This window comes from Bactrocera dorsalis, chromosome 3, assembly GCF_023373825.1.
Source record: "Bactrocera dorsalis isolate Fly_Bdor chromosome 3, ASM2337382v1, whole genome shotgun sequence".
NCBI lineage: Eukaryota > Metazoa > Arthropoda > Insecta > Diptera > Tephritidae > Bactrocera > Bactrocera dorsalis.
In genome coordinates, this window is record NC_064305.1 from 75325682 (window position 1) to 75345148 (window position 19467).

The window sequence follows — 19467 nt, forward strand, 5'->3', positions numbered from 1 at the left end:
TTCCGTTCCCATCCGAATCTCTGTAAAACTCTACTAAAAGTTTATAAAAAAGGAAAAATGCTAGAAATTCAGCAGCAAGCAAAAAGAACACACGCGTACTTATACAGCACCAACGTACCGTTAGACGTTGAGTAATAAGTCAAGATGCCTATCAAACACTATTTATAAATGACAGTGTATTGTCCCTAGGCGGTTACGCTCCTGCTGGTCAGCAATTGGCAGCGGAATCAACATGTGCAAACAAAGATAAAAACTGCAAAGAATGCACTAACACACTCACAAAAGCGCACATAATTAAAAAACCTCGAAATAAAGTCGGTTAATATTGCTGTTCTCAAACTAGTCCTTTGTTGATTAGAGCTATACTAGTACGATAAGATTATATAATTCCAAATCTGGATGAAAATTGCCCATAAGAAGTAAGAAGCTTTTAAAATATCACTATTTTACAGTTAAAAGTTGATAAAAATGGTATTAATGGTTTTTACTAATTTTAAGGCCAAATTTTAATCTCATAAGTTAGCTGCCATCATTAAACCTTTCATTATTTCTTATTCATAACCACAACCCTTTTTTTCGAAAAGCCACAAAAAATTCAAAATTGTTACAAAAAACATATTATTTTATGCTTGATGTCATAACTTCCTCAAATAATGCCGCTAGTTTTACTAAAATTGCCAAATCAATAGGCTAAAGGCCTTTGCGGAATTTTAGTGCGATTGATCTAAGCTTAATAAATAGTTTTTAACCAAGCAGTTTTTCCGTTTTGCCGTTATTAATTTTATATACATATCTTTTAAACATTTCAATAAGTATTATGAAAAACTTGGAGTAACTCATTCGCAACTAGTTAAGTAACTAATGTTTAAAAAGGCATTTTTTAAGAACTTGATTATGTTTTTCGGCTTAAATTAACTACTTTGTAAAATTTGGAGTAACTAATTTGTAACTAGTCACTAACTGGTTAGGTATAAAAACCAGTCAAGTTTGCTTAACTAATTACAATTATTTACGGACTTTTTAAAATTTTTAGTAACTAGTTCGTAACCAGTACAGTAACTAGTATTTTCAACAATATACTAGCCAAACACTCAATTGCACCACTCTCAACAACTCAAAACCAACTTATTTACTGCCAACACACCAACAAAGGCAACGGGTTTTTACAGCATAAAGTCAACTGCACAAATTGAAAGCATAGCATTAGGCGGCTTAACGTCAATAATGACAATGTTGACAATTTTAATTGAGTACGCGAAACGGTGTTGGCATAGCTGCTGGCATAATGCCAACAAATGACGCTGTCATCTCTTTATAGCATGTTGTTGGTATTCCTTGGAGCATCCGTAAACAAGCACTAATACAATTGACAAGTAAACGTGCATGTGTGTGTGCTGCTGCTGCTAATGGAAGCGAACATAAGAAAATGGGTGTGTAAGGATGGCTGTATGAGTGTGTGTTTGTACGTGTTGGCTGTGTCTCATTTCCCTTTGGTCATTAGCAATGCATACTTTGTGGCTATTTTGAGTGACACTGCAGCTATGGGTTGGCTGCCTACTTGCCTTCCGGTGTGTCACTGACTGACAAACCACACACACGTACATATGTGTGTATGCAGTTGTAGGGTACACTTGCCAACGTCACTTATTGACAGTGCGGCGCCAATAGCGTCAACATTTCACATTTGTCACAATTCTCGACTCGCTCACTTCATTTTCCGCGCATGTGTTTGCGTATATACATATATGTGTGTGTGTGTGTGTGTGTGAAAGAGTCAAGAGGCAAACTTCAATTATCAGCTTTGCCGGTGCCACACTTGGCCACTCAACTCAACTCAACTCGTCTAAGTTCAACACTTTTGACACACTGTAATTTGCCGCAATTACTTGCGGCGTGATAAATGATGTGACAAGCAGCTGTCACTAGGTTAGTTGCTTATTATGTCTCCATTTGTTTATACGTATGTATTTAATGTATAATTTTCATTTTGTGGACTCTACTCTACTCTTTACTTCTGGCTACATACATATTTGCCAGCTTCATTTGATGGCCTTTAATAAGTTGGTCATAAATCAGTGAATAATTTCAATGAAATTTTCTCACTCGCAATTATCTTTACGCATCTGTATCTGCTGTCTTGTTAGTTCTAATAAAAAACTTCTCTTTTTTCTTTGCATATTTACAGGCATAATGACCGCCACATCACATAAATGGGACAAATTGTCGCCGCGCGAGTTTCAACAGCTGCAGGAATTGGCATCATGTAAGTAAATAATTTAGATGGCTTTTGTATGTAGATATATAAGGCACATTGTTAACTCTTTTTATATATATTTCGACAAATATATTATACATATATTATTTATACCATAAATCTCGCGAAAGATAATTACAAACGATTTTTGAGAGAAAATAACTTCAATAAGGGCAAAGTTGCTAAGTAGAGTATTACATTTGTGTTCACATAACGGTTGTTTGTAAGTCCTAAAACTAAAAGAGTCAGATATAGGGTTATATATACCAAAGTGATCAGGGTGACGAGTAGAGTTGAAATCCGGATGTCTGTCTGTCCGTCCGTCCGTCTGTCCGTCCGTCTATCCGTCTGTCCGTGCAAGATGTAACTTGAGTAAAAATTGAGATATCATGATGAAACTTGGTACACGTATTTCTTGGCTCCATAAGAAGGTTAAGTTCGAAGATGGGCAAAATCGGCCCACTGCCACGCCCACAAAATGGCGGAAACCGAAAACATATAAAGTGTCATAACTAAGCCATAAATAAAGATATTAAAGTGAAATTAGACACAAAGGATCGCATTAGAGAGGGGCATATTTTGACGTAATTTTTTTGGAAAAGTGGGCGTGGCCCCGCCCCTTCTAAGTTTTTTGTACATATCTCGGAAACTACTATAGCTATGTCAACCAAACTCTATAAAGTCGTTTCCTTCAGGCATTTCCATATACAGTTCAAAAATGGAAGAAATCGGATAATAACCACGCCCACCTCCCATAAAAAGGTTATGTTGAAAATCACTAAAAGTGCGTTAACCGACTAACAAAAAACGTCAGAAACACTAAATTTTACATAAGAAATGGCAGGAGTAAGCTGCACCCAGGCTTTTTTCAAAAATTGAAAATGGGTGTGGCGTCGCCCACTTATGGACCAAAAACCATATCTCAGGAACGAATCCACCGATTTCAATGAAATTCGGTATATAATATTTTCTTAACACCCTGATAACATGTACGAAATATGGGCGTAATACCATTTACTGGGTAGCAATCTACAAATTCATGACTCTCCCTTCCTCTCTCTTTGATGTACTAGAAGTCAAACAATTGACCATTTGAAAACTAAAGTTCGAATTCTCACGAGATGTTGAAGTACCTTTACCACAATCACGACTTTTTTACTAAAGCAAGTTGAAGGGAACATAAAAGCTTAGAGCTCCGGCTCGAAGGACCATGTTTAGTTTTGTAACCACTCTATCTATATCTTTAGTTTCGTAGTCACTATGCACATATAAGATAGTTTAGATGGGCTAACACACGTAATAAAAATACCCGTGTCACTCAAGTTTATAATAACAACGTAATTTATTTTTAAAGTATTTAATTTAGTACAATGTTATTTAAGGTTAAATTCTAAATGAAATGTTTTAAAAGTTTAGTGTTCCACTGTGTTTGACAAATTGTGTATGACGAAGTGGTTTAATGTCCAAAGGATCGCTGCAAATCGGTGCGGGCGGAACGCTGTTGATCGGAGTCAATAGTCGTGATGACGCGGCGCAGTATTTAAGCGAAAGAGTTGAGGGTCGAATTGTTGACGTGCGAATCTTGCTATCCCGATAGGGTAAACGATTGTGTCTCCTTTCTCCTTGTCCAGCCTTTTCGTTGAGTGAGTGTATAGGTATGCTGAGTTGTGTTGGTGTCATCAGCTGTGGTGAATTAAGCTGTCGCATTAGGATGCGCCAGTTTTACCGTGTAGAGGGGGTGGATGCTTAACTCATTTAAACAAACTTCAATTATGTTTCTTGGATTAATAGCTTCATGAACTTACATATTGTCAAATAAATGAGCATACGAAAGGAAGAAAGAATCTGCAAATTATAAAACTTTTAAAGTCCTGAAAAAATTCCTTCAAAGAACTTCGCCACAATAAAATTTCATTGTTTTTCACACAGAAGGAATTCTTCTGCTTTAAAATTTTGTATTAATTTTCCTGTAAAGCCCATTATTCATGTTTCCATACTATATCAAACTGAAGAGCCAATCAATTTCTCCAATTAAATGAAGCTATATTTAACAAATCCGCCATAAAATAACAAAAACTATATATAATACAGTATTCTTAAAGACACCTCCGGCAATGACATTGTAGTCGCCTTAAGCATTGTCAAGCGGCAGCGAATCACAATGACCAATATGGCGAAAAATGAAGGAAAAAAATAAAAGCGCAAAGAAAACAGCGCGTTGTCAGCCACGAGCGGAGAAGCGAAGACGAAGCGCAATGGACAAGCACAGCTGTTTGTGACAGTTATTGCAGCGCTGCAAGACACACAACGCACCTAATCACACACACACACACACACAGAGAGTGGATGTGTTGTACACCAAAGTGTCCTTGGGAGCATTGAGCAGCGCCTGGCAATAATAACAGTGGCAGTGCAAGCGAAAATAAATAAACAAAGCGCAAAGCAGAAAGGCAAGCAATGAAAATTTCATGCAACAGTGTGGATCACCTGCAACATGCGCGGCAATTGGTGGGCAGCACAGTGGTGAGAGGAGCATTAACACTGTCTTGTTGACTCAGCGCTGTGCTACGGGTGTGCGGATGTGCCGCTGCGGCTACTACGGTAAACTTCCGCTAACTGTTGCCAACCAATAAAGCGCGCTGACGACAATGCGCCCTAGTGTATGCTACAGGCGCAAGCCAACAGGTATTCGAAGTACGCACACACAAAGCTATAAATATGTTCATCAATGAACTTCTGTGCTTGCGCTCCATCAGGGTGTTAGAGTAAAGCACTCGGCCATGCTTTAAATGTCGTTGTGGCCGCTCGATTGCCGCCGTTGCAGGAAATACTTAAATAAATATTCTATTGTTAAAACTATCGCGCGCGTTTCTCTCTCCTTCTTTTATGCACCTTCCCTCATCGCTGCTGTGCCGGAAGGCGCATTTTGTCTTCGTGCGCCCGTGTTGGCAAATGAATGACCCCGAGTGTTGCACTAATTGACACCTTTCATTCTATTTTATCCCATACTTTTTGCTCTTACGCGCCGTCGTTGCAGTGTAGTAAATGCAGTGAATTACAATGAAGTCCACATAAAAAATATATCAATTGAGTGGCGAAGGTGCAGCGAAATTTACCTGCGGCTATGGATTTTGATCAATTAGTATGGCCGTTTAATTGTGCGCCTGCGAGTTACGACGTTGGGGGTTAAAGGATTTCAAATAAATTTTAATTGACAGTTTTGTAGCGCGCGTAGATTTAATTTATTATTCTGACTTTTTAATTTTGTCACTAAGAAAGGATTTGCTTGTTTCGCTTAAAGCATTAGAATAATTATTTCGTCCTTGATTTTCAAAGTTGGCTTTTGAAATTGTTAAAGTGATTGGTTTATACGAACACTTATTTTAGAAATTAATAAAATCATCATTAGGGTATCATTTATTTATTTATTTATTTAACAAATTAACGCCAATCGGCAATACACAACAGTTACTTTTATAAGTAAAAGAAAAAAGAGAAAAAATATAATAATAAGGGCAATTGTATTGCAGTGATCAAATTATTGGTATTGAAGGAGTTTGTCCTTTATATTATTGATGAATGAACTGAGGGAGCACCCATTGAAATCGATGTTCTGCTGAAGTGAATTTACATGGTTAGCAATCCTGTTGTGAGGTCCATGGAAGACGTGGTTTTTCTGTGCCTTTGTTGTTTTAAGTTTCCGTGATTGTCTCAGCGAGAATGCCGTAGGAGCAAACTCAAAACTACCAAGAATCTCTGGGGCATCAATTAGGTTGTTAGCAACCTTAAAGTAAAAGTATAGGTCAGCGACTTGACGACGTATAACTAGGCTGTTGACTTTATATCGTGAACGAATATCATCAGTGGAGAGTACCTGCGTCCTCAAGGTTGTATGAAAGGATAGAGACTTACAGAATTTATTTTGTACCTTCTCCAATCTGTTGATTGAGACATCAGTGTGAGGAGACCAGACTATAGTGCCGTACTCAAGTATGGGTAGAAACAGTTGGTGATATAGACAAATCAATGTGTAGGGATTGCGAAACTCTTTGCCTGTTCTTGTGATTAATCCAAGAACCTTGAAAGCTTGGAGTGTGATCTTGTCTATATGCTTCGAATGAGTAAGTGAGTTTGTTGTCTATGATGATGCCCAGGTCTTTGATGTCGGGAACTTCTTGCAGGTTGTGACCGTTTAGTTTATAACTGGTGGCAATACGAGTATTGCTGTGAGAGCGCGAGTACGAGACTACCGCGCATTTATTTGCGTTAAGGTCAAGTTTTTTATTAGTACACCAGGCCAAGAGTTTGTCAATGTCATCTTGAAGCAGCTGGACATCTAGCTCATTTTTGATGGTTCTTTAAATCTTGAAGTCATTTGCGTAGAGCAGGTATTCTGACAGGAGAATTTTGCCAATATCATTGACAAAGATGTTGAAAAGCAGAGGTCCTAAGTGGAATCCCTGTGGCACTCCAGATGTAACCTTATATTCCTCAGACAAATATCCATCAACTCTAACTTGCAGGGATCTGTTTACCAGGTAGGAATATAACCAATCAAATGCATTGCCGTCGACTCCATAGACTCGAAGCTTAGAAACAAGAATTCTGTAATGTACACGATCAAAGGCTTTGCTAAAGTCAGTGGAGTATGGAGTATGGAGTGAATCTTGAGACCATCATTCAAAGTGTTGAGTAGGAAATTAGTGTAAGAGAAAAGATTGGACGTGGTTGATCTTCCACCTGTAAATCCGTGCTGTCTTGTCGTGATGATATCTTTAAAGACAGCAATAAGTTGAGTGAGGACCAGCTTTTCAAATAGTTTTGCCAACGTTGATTGAATGCATATAGGCCTGTAGTTTGAAACATCAGTTCTCCGGCCACTTTTGAAGATTGGACTGACATACGACAGCTTCCATGCGCTAGGGAAGGTGCCAAGCTGCATAGATCTATTGAATATGTGAGTGATAGGCTCATAGAGCACAGTAGCGCAGTTTCTGAGGAAAACATTTGGTATTTGGTCTTTGTTCGTCGAGAGCGGACTTTACTTCTCAATTGCCCACTCAGTCCGAAGTACCACCTGTTGTTATTGGTCTTGATGACAGGAGATATTTCGTCTTGGTTATATTCACTTGCAAGTCAGAAGAAAAAACTTTTTTAGCACGTGGAATTTTTAGTGTTTAATGGGATTTTTTTGTTTTGTAGTCAAGAGCTGTAGGGTTAAAATTGCAGACGAATGCAGCCAATGATGAAAAAAGTTGATTTTTGTGAAAAAATGTACCCTTTACAGTGGCTAAATCTAATTCCTTCGAGCACTACCTTAAAAATCAATATTTAGAAAGGTCATGAGTAAAGGCTGATGGCCTTTGGAGGCGAGTAGAAGTGGAATGGAATCAAATACCAAACAAAATAGTAAGAAATTTGGTTGAAAGTGTGCCAAGTTGCACAAAAAATGTCATGGAATCAATTACCAAAAAAATGCTGAAAGCTGGACCCTGTTGTGTTTTCACAGAAATTTAACAGAAATTAATTTTACCTATTCCTTTAGTTATGTTATAGTCATTCAGAAGTGTTATAAAACTACTTGCAACTTCAATCTAAATGGCAAACTTTTAAAAAATATCCATATGAATATGGAAAAAAATATAAAAGTTTATTTCAGAAGAGCACTTGAAGCTGCACTTTTTTAATATTTTGTTTTGCTATTCAATTTTCCACAAATGTATTGACCAAATTTGCGTACTTTTTCCAACCAAGCGCATATCCAATTCACAGTTCAAAGCGTCAAACTGTCTCATCACAAGTTTTCGAACTACCAAAAAAATTTAAAAGCATAAATATAGATCAAATATAGAGCGTATGTGATGCTATTTTTAGCCAGCATCAAAATTGTGTATGAGTACCATGACGCACAAACAAAGTGAAAGCGCGAAAATGCAGCGAAAAGTCAAAGAGTCGCTGTAGGAAATATAAAAGTAGTGAAAGAATACTTTTAAAGGGAAAGAAGTCTGCAATTCGTGGCTTGAATTAATTTTCATATATAAAATTTAAAAATGCTAGGAATTCAATAGGAAAAATTTTTATGGGTAATATAAAGGGTGATTCATTTTGAGGTTCTCTGCTTCCTACAAAAACTTCACTCTTCTAACGCATAAAAAAAAGAAAAAAATCATTGCACTTTTTATTGCTACTTATCAGTGCGCCGCTGGGACTTTTGAAAAATCCGTCGAAATCTACGCGAATGTCACTTGCAAACTACCGATGTCCACTGGCCGATGTACTCACGCCGCAGTGATGGCAATCATCGTTTTAACGCACTAAATATGCACGAACGACGGCAAATGCATTTGATGAAGTCGTTCATTTGCTAGGCGTCCGCTCGCTCATACACGCCTACAACGAGAGCTGCAGTGGCATCATCACTGTCGTCATCGTCATCGCTATGGCAAAACGGCAAAATCAAAATCAGAACTAAAACTAAAAATAAATCGCATCACATAAATGTCAACAGCAATTTGTTTGCATTTGCACTCGTAAAAATCTTTCGACGCTTGAGTTGGGTTGTGGAAAGTTTTCGCATAACCTCACACACATAGGGACACACAATCATTTACAAGCGCACTCTTCGCATCCTCGAGTATCTAAAATCTATAAAGCATTTGTTTTTTGGATTTTTTTTCTACATTTTTTATTTTGTTTATATTTTCTAAATTTACTTTCAGTTGCAAGAGTGCTGTGCAAAACGATGCAAAGCCCTGTACTCACGCCCACATAGCATATATAAGTAGCATACCTAGTATGCGCAACTGCTATAGAACGTCTGCATGTTGGCGAGTCAATAGAGCGCACTCACCGAATTTGATCCTAGCAGGGAATTTATTTTCGTCTTTTTCTGTTGTTATATTATATATAAATAAATTCATCTATAAATTATATATAGGACATTTTTAGTTGAGTAGAATGTCAAAGAGAGTTAGCTTTCAAAGTATGGGTGATCCATTTCGAGATTCCCTACTTTTATAAGGACAAATCAAAAATTCTTCAAATTTAAAAAATAATGTTTATTATCATTCGATAGAAGATTATTTGGCATTTATCTTTTGAAGATTATCTCTTTCAAATGTTGGCTGTGGCTACGTCTCAGATGGTCTATCCGCTGAGCCCAATTTTCGATGATTCGCTCGAGCATTTCGACTGGTAACGGTGAATGACACGCGTCAAGCTCCAAGGCCTGAATCGAAGCGGGATTTTCCGCATAGACTTTAGACTTTACATATCCCCACCGGAAAATGTCTAACGGTTTGATATCACACGTTCTTTGTGATGGGTACTAAACGTGAAATATCTGCTCAGTGCAGTATTCTCTCAGTAAATCCATTGATTGATGCAATGTTTGGGAATTGGGCCGTCATGTTGAAATCAAATGTCGCCGAGATCTCGAGCTTCAATTTCAGGTATAAAATAATTATTTATCATGGTCATCAGAATTTTGAAGAAATATGAACCGAATATGAAATCCAGCAGTCCACAAACCACACCAAACCGTTATTTTTTCTGGATGAAATGGCAGCTCTTGAACCTCCAAAGGTTGCTCTTTGTCCCAAATGCGGCAATTTCGCTTGTTTACATAGCCATTGAGCCAGAAATGGGCCTTATCGCTGAACAAAATTTTGCTCGAAAACGTCGGATCTTCTTTGAGCTTTTCAAGAGCACATATAATGAACCGATATCGCTTGGGAAACGCTTTCAATTTAAGATCTCGACGTAAAATGTGAAAAGTCAATGCGAAGAGCGCCGAGTCGACTCTCCATGGTCTTCGTGTACACTCTCCGCTACAGCTGCTATATTTTCTTCATTGTGTGCAGGAGGGGCTCTATTCGGTCGAAAAATATCCAATAATGAATCATAAAGAGGATATTTAAAAAAAATACCACTCCTTGGATCAACTTTTATGAATTTTTCTTTCCAATAATAAAAAAAATAGGGAATTGAAAAATAACTTCCTAATAACGGGTGATTTTTTTGAGGTTAGGATTTTCATGCATTAGTATTTGACAGATCACGTGGGATTTCAGACATGGTGTCAAAGAGAAAGATGCTCAGTATGCTTTGACATTTCATCATGAATAGACTTACTAACGAGCAACGCTTGCAAATCATTGAATTTTATTACCAAAATCAGTGTTCGGTTCGAAATGTGAAAATCCGCTTTTTTATCGACAAATTTTGTTCAGCGATGAGGCTCATTTCTGGTTGAATGGCTACGTAAATAAGCAAAATTGCCGCATTTGGGGTGAAGAGCAACCAGAAGCCGTTCAAGAATTGCCCATGCGTCCCGAAAAATGCACTGTTTGGTGTGGTTTGTACGCTGGTGGAATCATTGGACCGTATTTTTTCAAAGATGCTGTTGGACGCAACGTTACGGTGAATGGCGATCGCTATCGTTCGATGCTAACAAACTTTTTGTTGCCAAAAATGGAAGAACTGAACTTGGTTGACATGTGGTTTCAACAAGATGGCGCTACATGCCACACAGCTCGCGATTCTATGGCCATTTTGAGGGAAAACTTCGGACAACAATTCATCTCAAGAAATGGACCCGTAAGTTGGCCACCAAGATCATGCGATTTAACGCCTTTAGACTATTTTTTGTGGGGCTACGTCAAGTCTAAAGTCTACAGAAATAAGCCAGCAACTATTCCAGCTTTGGAAGACAACATTTCCGAAGAAATTCGGGCTATTCCGGCCGAAATGCTCGAAAAAGTTGCCCAAAATTGGACTTTCCGAATGGACCACCTAAAACGCAGCCGCGGTCAACATTTAAATGAAATTATCTTTAAAAAGTAAATGTCATGAACCAATCTAACGTTTCAAATAAAGAACCGATGAGATTTTGCAAATTTTATGCGTTTTTTTTTAAAAAAAAGTTATCAAGCTCTTAAAAAATCACCCTTTAATATTAAGTTCTCATATTTGCAGGGAATTTTCGGCAAATCAGTGATAATTTCGGTAGATGGTTCTGTGCGTTGGCAATCATTGGTCGGCTTCTGTACGACTTCGAGACTCTTCTAGAGTGTAGAATAGAACACAGGAGTGAAATATTTACCTTTAGCAAATTTCATCTCGCTGCAATCGTAGAAGTTTTTACTGGACAATGTCTAATAGGCCTTCATGAAGTTGTCAAGCGCAAGTTGTCAAAGTTATGTGGAAAAAGTTGAGATGAAAATATCTAGCCACTTTCTCCACCAATGTTCAGACTTTTCAAGGCTCAGGTTGAACCAGGAGAATAGCAAAAACTTGTATTACCTGTCTTGACATATTTTTCACAAGGGCTTTTTCGATTTGTAAGGGCCTTATAATTAATTATCGATCTTTTAACCTAAACCAACTGATATTTAAACACAAAGTATTAGACATGAATCGAACAAAAACCAAGTTCAGCTCCCATCAAGAACTCTCAACTTTGTCTTAGCTAGCAGCTATTCACAAAAGTTTCTTCATTTGCATTTTACACCGACTTTGAAATCTCGGAACAAATGTATCTCGACTCGTTGTTTAGAAGCTTTTAACCAAGAATTGGTCATTGACACAGATTTTGGGTGACAAACAGCCCTACATGCGATCATGTAGTGTTTGAAGATTGTTTATCAACTTGTTCTCGAAAGGCTCCGCCAAGAATGTGCTGTTGTGCTGGCACATCTTCTAAGTGCTTTGGCGATTTGCAAAGTGACCTGCATGACTTAAAAATTATCCAAAAATCAGTGGTGAGATCTTTTCTTCCATACTTGATATTTAGTAGAGGCTTCGTTCAGTCCGAACTTAAGCAGGAATTGGGGATTAGTTTGGGCATAGCCAAGATTAAGATTCTGAAGCCTCTTCCTCTTTCCACTACAGAAATCATTTCAATTTTGCTTACTCTTTCTTATTCACAACTTGCCTAAACATATGTGCACTGTCGAAAAATCGATGCTACTGAGCAACCGCAATCTTCAAACTTCAAATCTTCAAACTTCAAATCTTCGGGTCTTCAAACCCAGCAAATGTCAATTAGTCGTTCTACATTAGACCGCCTTCTTACACACTACAAATTACATTTCAGACAAATTCAAAATTTGCTACCCGCATTTGGGAAGCACAAAGTGCTACAACCTGCCTGAGGGCAATATTAACGCCTAGGAAGAGTGACAACAAAAGCAACATTAAACAAAACTGAACGTAGCAATCAAAGCACTTCAAAAAGTTTGAAAACACCAGCCGCACTCAAGGCTTACACCCAAGCAAACAAGAACAGCGACAAGCGTGCTCACCGAAGTGGCGTTGGCGACATTAGTGACAATGACAGTTATGCTGGAGGGACGGCAAAGGCGACAACAACAACGACTAAGCGTAACTGCAACAGAAAACAGTGCAAGAACAACAAAACTCAATCAAAATCGTCACGTCAGCAACACGACAAAGTTAATCCGCTCAAAAGGAGCGCTAGCTCCAGTTAGCAAGCTAGAAATGATGTGAGCGGGAGAGAGCAGGTGGGGAAGTATTGTGCTCTCAAGCGTTGTCAAGTTTGCCGAGTTTGAAATGAATGACTAAATGACTGGATGTCCGACGAAAAGTGCTGTGTGTTTAGCTGGGTAGCTGACAGTAAAACTCGTTGACGGTCCGTCTGCCTGCCAGAATGATGATTGAGTGTTTAACCAAAGAGCTGACGGTTAGCAGTTGGACTGCTGAAGTGTGCGGTGTGCTTTCAAGGGTGTTCGTTGTGGCAACAAGGTGGTCGTTCGCTTACTCGCCTGTTTAGCTGACATTTTTTGTTGCACGATTTTACAACCGAGTTCATTGCATCTTGCAAAGGTTTGATACTTGGTTGAAAAGGAATCATCGAGGAATTTTGGGGTATGATCTTCACGACATGTAGAGTAGTCAGAATATTAAAAATCGGGCGAGTGAACTATACTGACTACATTTCTTCAAACTTATCCGAAGGATTACTGATTATTGAAAGGACATTTCATTTCGGTTCGATATTAAAATCATAAAAAGTTGCCACCTGGCTCAAAATTTTAAAAGAAAATAATTTATTAGACTTCAACCCCAATATGGAAATAAAACTGAAGAAGTTTAAGTGAATTTTTAATAAAAAAATTTTTTGAAAGTTGCCACCTGTTTCTTTAAATGGTCCCTGAATTCGTAATGAAACAATCGAAAAGTCTTAAAATGTTACAATTTGAGCACCACATTAAATAATTTAGGAATACTTTTTTTATGGTGTTGCCACCAGTTAAAATTTTTTCAAAGATAACGATTTATTTGAATTTCAATATATTACAATTTGAGCACCACATTAATTATTTTATGAATAATATTTTTTAAAGTGTTGCCACCTGTTAAAAAAATTCAAATGAATTTTCTCAAATGAGAAAAAACACAATTTGTGTATCAATTTTGTAAAGTTTAACAGAGCTAACAGTAGCAGATACTTTTCTAAAAGAGTTGCCACCCATTTGAAAAGCATAAATCAATGAGATTTCCAAGGAAAACGAATTATCCATTTTTTCTATAAAATATACAACTATGAAAGGAATTATAGCTTTGGTTAATATTCTGTTCCAACCGAAACTAGCGCATCCTTACGCATTTCTTTTAGCTAGATTTTGTTGTTACTGCCAAATTTAGAATGGGGACCCTAAATGCCATTCACCTTATGCGTACTTCAAGCGTTGCCAGATGCAAACCATTTTTGTTACACTGCCCACACACACTCACACACACAAATGCTTCTAGTGTTGTTGTGTTGTTGTTGCATGTGGTTTCAAGTTGATTGGCGATCATTTTAATTGCTCTGTGAAGAATGCACCAACAACGCAATGACCGACAAATGCATACAAATGTGGTCAGCGACACACAGCCAAACACACACAGGTAAACATATACATACTTGTATATATGTAGGTGTGTATGGGTGTGCAATAGTGCATCTTCACACTTTCAACATTATGTCCCCATTCATGCTTCAGTTGCATGCAACGCATACATTTTGTTGTAGCATCATTGCCGGTGCAGCTGTTGTCATTTCTTTCAATTGTTGCTGTTGTTGTTGTACTTATTACAGTTCCTTTAACCCGCAAATTTGGCATGCTTTTGGCAGCTGGTCGAAGCGTTGAGTGTCACACGTTGGCGATTTGTTGTGACCACTGCTCGTAGTGTTGTTCTTGCTGCTGTTGTTATTGCAGATGTGTCTGTTGCTGATGCTAATGATGACGACTCTCATGGTGCATGACGTTGAACATGTCATGGTTTTTATTGCTGTTGTTTTGCGTTATCACTGTCAATGGCATTTGTATTTGTCATTGGCCAAGCATCCACTTGTGGCCACAATGTGGTCTCACTTAATGCCATTTAAATAATGGATATGCATTTACGACATAAACATTTACTTATACATATGCAATATACATATATACATACATATATGAACATAATTATATGTTGTAGGTATTCAAGTGGTCGTCGGTGGTCCCTGGTGTCGTCAATTAATTTAAATGATTTAATAAATTTCATGTACATAATTAAAATTTATCGATGTGGCAACGCTATTTATGTAAATTAATGCATCGTGTTTTTTTCAAATGCTGTAATACAATATTTTAAATTGATGATCCCTTAAATATGTAAAAAAAAAATTAAGTGGTATCCCTATTCGGCCATTTTTATACTCAGAACAGGATTATAATACGTCTGCCACGAAGTTTGTAACACCCAAAAGGAAACTTTATAAAGTATATATGGTATATATCGAAGTATGAAGTTCATGCAAGTGAGGAAAGTTCTCTGAGCGCTATTCACTTGGGAGTGACCAAAAACGATTATTTTACATATGGCTCAAGCAGGTCACGTCTTCTGGTCTTAGATCAATTATCCTCTGGCTAGCCAAAAAACATCCGTTTGAAGGCGAGCTAAAGTGAGAAGGCGAAGCCACCCTCCCTAGGACTGTGCACTGGGGTTGGGACTCACCCAGTAAAAATACTCATCCAATGAAAAGATCAAAACAGCCTCTGATGAGAGATCCCTCTTTCGATGACAAACACTGCAAAATTGTTAGGGATTAAGATTTAAAGGCATGCACCTGGAATATTCGGTCCTCTAATTGAGAATCACCTTCTCTGCCCAGCTGGTTGATGTCCTCGTTAGAGTAAAGGCTGACAGCAATGCCGTCCAAGAAGGGCAATGGACGGGACAAGGACTGAGACGATTAGATCGTTGTAGCATTTACTACAGAAGTCATGTAAAGGAGCGCAAATTCAGTGTGGGATTCGTAGTGGGAGAGAGACTTCGTTGCCGAGTCCTGGCATTCACCCCGGTGGAAGAATGCCAAAATTCGCATCAAAGCGAGGTTCTTCAACATATAGCTGCCTTTCGCCCACGCCCTGACGGAAGAGAAGGACGATGTGAGCTGCCCCGCCACGATATCAAAATCGTGCTTGGCGACTTTAACGCCAGGGTGGGCAAACAAGGTATTTTTGGCAAAACGGTCGGTAAATTCAGCCTCAATAATGAAACACCCCCAAATAGTTTGAGGTTGATCGACTTCGCCGGGGCCCAAAATATTGTTATCTGTAGTACTAGATTGCAGCATAGGAAAATTAGTCAAGCTCCCTGGATGTCCCCAGATCAAAAAACCATCAAACAGATCGATCATGTTGTGATAAACGGAAGACACGCCTCCAGTGTTTTAGACGTGCGTACGCTCCGCACCTAGTCCTAAAATTGCCTCGGACCACTATCTTCTTGCAGCGAAGATACGCACCCGCTTCTGTGCAGGAAGATTCGATGTCGAGAAGCTGCAATCACAACAGACAACCGAACGATTTTCTACTCGACTTGCACTTCTGCTCTCTGAGAGCACACATCTGTTAGACATGGCGAAGCAAACTCTTAAGAAATTGTTCAGAACGAGTCATTATAGCATATATGTATGTCTGTAGCTGCTTTATTGAGCGATCACAATTCGTCTACAGAGACCTTGTATTTGTGAATAGTGCAACCGAAGTTAACTTATGACATCTCTACATCTATAAAAATAAGGACTTCCTAATAATCCGGAGCAATCCAAAGTACATATGCTTCTATCAGAAAGTGGTAATCTGATGATTAAAACTCCCTTCTGTGAGAGGCAAAAGTACGATATGATGAAATTTGACCCGGACTGGAAAAAAAATCACTCATATTGTTGAACTAATGCATTGATGCTGCAGATTAATACAATTTTACATACACTCCGTTCTTACGACAGTCGGAGCTACGTAACTGGAAAAGACCCGGATTTTTATCCGGATCAACAACATTTGCCATACATTTCTTATAGTGATGAGCGATATTTCACTACCGGTGATTTTTTCACTGTGATTGAAAAATCGCAAATCGCAACTGCGATCGTGATCGCAGTTCGAACCAGTGAATTGTGATCGCAGTTCGAAACTGTGATCGCAGTTCGAACCAGTGATTGCGATCGCAGTTCGAAACTGTGATCGCAGTTCGAACCAGTGATTGCGATCGCAGTTCGAAACTGTGATCGCAGTTCGAACCAGTGAATTGTGATCGCAGTTCGAAACTGTGATCGCAGTTCGAACCAGTGATTGCGATCGCAGTTCGAAACTGTGATCGCAATTCGAACCTGTGATTTACGATAGAAGTTCGAACCTGTGAATTACGATCACAATAGCAAATAGCAGAAAAGTAACAACTTTCTTCAGGGTATTGTATATATCTTATATGCTATTTTTCATCATAGCGGTTTGAAGTTTTGAGTGTAACGTTCTTACATATATAAAGCTTTTTGTGATGAAAACAAGAATTGTAACTAATTAGTTTCAGAAAAAATGATGGAATAAAAAAATTACAGGTTTTTAATATTTTCCCAAAGATTAGGAAACTCGCGTTAATTATTTGGCCTTGAAAATATTAAAAGCGGGTATTCTAAACAAACAAATTATCAACCAAACTAATGGTAATTCCTTCTAAGAAATGTGTGAAACCATCATACCAACATACAAATGAACGCAATACGCTCTAAGAGTGTCAAATTGGCAGAATCTGCCGCTACAACAACAACAACGACGTTTGAACGTCGACTAAGTTATTTCTTATAAGCCTCTGCTGGGATAGCCTTTAGTGTAATCAGAAAATTTTGTACTTTTCGGTTTCGGCTCATGTCATACCCTAAACATTAACCAAAACGTGTTGAATCATTCCATAATTAATGCTGAGATCCTCTGCTATCTCTCTGATGCCAACATGTCGACCTTCAAATACTGTTTCTTTAACATTTTCGATGTTATCTTCATTAACAGAGTTGGAAAAAAACTTAACACTTTACAATATAAGCAATTTAAGAATACTTTTTTTATACGTTTTGCAAACTGGTAAAAAATTACATGAGAAAAAAGAGCAAACCCACAATATTTCCATAAATTTTTGTCAGTTTTTGTCTATATTTTTTGACTACTGTGACTTTTTAATTACATATACTCAATACTGGTATATATTTTCATACACATGTATTTACATATATTCATTCATAGGCAGGCATTTTAATGGAATTAATTTATGCACAATTTGTTGGCGTTAATGCCCAGTTGAGCATTTTATTAAATTAATTTATTAAAATTTTGTTGCTCTAATCAGCAAAGCTTACAACTCATGGGTCAAACTAACACAACAATTCAACAGCAGAAAAAATGTGTTTTTTCTGAACTATAAATTCATCACTTTTGAATTTTCATTTGCTTTAATAAAATATAACGAATAAAATTGACTTGCATGGTTCAAGCAATCACTATTTACATATGCATGTAATATTAATTCGTATTACAAGTTTACACTTTATAAAATTCATAGTAATCTCAAACTTACCATTTATTGAAAGATTTGCGGCAAAAATGTTTGATATCAGATAATTTGCTGCAACACTGAAAAGAAAAAGAAAACAAAGTAAATCAATTTTAAATCTAAAAATATGAAATAGAAGCAAAAATTTGTTGCTTGATTAAACTTGCCTATTCTATGATTATAAAGAATAAATGATATTAGTTTCTTAAAGAAATTCGAAAACAAAGAGGCGGAACTTTGTATAGAAACTTTGACATTTCACAGTAAAACAGAAGGTATGATGACCAATGACCATTTGATGTGTTTGTGATATATGACTGAGACATGAAATAAGTATATTTGCTTTATTGAATTTTATATAGGATATACTGCTTCATACATGAATTATATAAGAACGCTGTGGGCAAACGGCCGAATAGCGTGGCAAAGTTGAACCGAATCCGAAAAAACAAGGTCAAAGCAGTTCAAAAATGAGGGTTATGTTGACACTTTTCTTCAATTATCGAGGTGTGGTGTCCTCTGAATTCCCTCCTATCGGCCACACTGCCAAGAAGGAATACCATTTGAGTGTTATGCGTCGCTTGCGCCAAGCTACTCGTAAAAAGAGACTGAAACTATGGGCTGACAACGATACGTCACCATCGCATACTGCATTGATTCTTCGTGATTTTTTGCAAAATTTTCAATCAAATTCGTGCGGTATGTCTTTTGGCTATTCAGAAAACTCTAACGACTGTTTCGGAGAAACCGTTTTAGGTCAATTGAAGGCAGTAAACTTGAATCACTACACGCATTAAAAGCTGTTCTGGAAATTGCCTTTAATAGCTGTTTCGAGGTTTCGAAAAAAACGTTGACATACATAAGTGTATTAGGACCAAGGAGGATTGCTTAGAGCTGAACGACATAGATTTGGAAGAATAAATTGAAAAATTTGTAATTATGAACAAAGCCTTACTATACGTATTTTTTACTGTGGCAAGTGACAAGTGATGGATATGTGATGTACTATCATATCATTTGAATCAAAGCAAATGTCGTGTTAATTAAAACGATGACAACTCAAGTAATCACTTGCAAGTGATTAAAGTCAAGTGATATCATAGGTGATATGTGAAGTGATGTTACATCAGATATTTCTATATTTTTAAGTCGAAATACACTTAAATTTTTAAATATATGTCATTAATAAAATTGGTTTAAAAAATATTTATCATAGATTTTATTTTGATATTTTATCATATCAGATGTTGCGCTCATAAGTAATCTACTATTTCCGGCAACTTTACGAAGTGATGAAATATGATAAAGTAACTGAAACTAAAGCTATCTACCAT

General features: G+C 37.5%; 1 protein-coding gene across 3 annotated transcripts in view; it reads left to right on the forward strand.

Moving 5' to 3' along the window:
• The window catches only part of LOC105229131 (diacylglycerol kinase 1), a 198379-nt gene that overhangs the window by 71004 nt on the left and 107908 nt on the right, over nt 1-19467 (forward strand). For all 3 annotated transcript variants that reach the window (XM_049453422.1, XM_049453424.1, XM_049453423.1), the window contains exon 3: nt 2186-2263. In XM_049453422.1, coding sequence (XP_049309379.1) covers nt 2191-2263 — 73 coding nt within the window. In that variant the 5' untranslated portion in view covers nt 2186-2190. The remainder of the gene's footprint in view (nt 1-2185; nt 2264-19467) is intronic.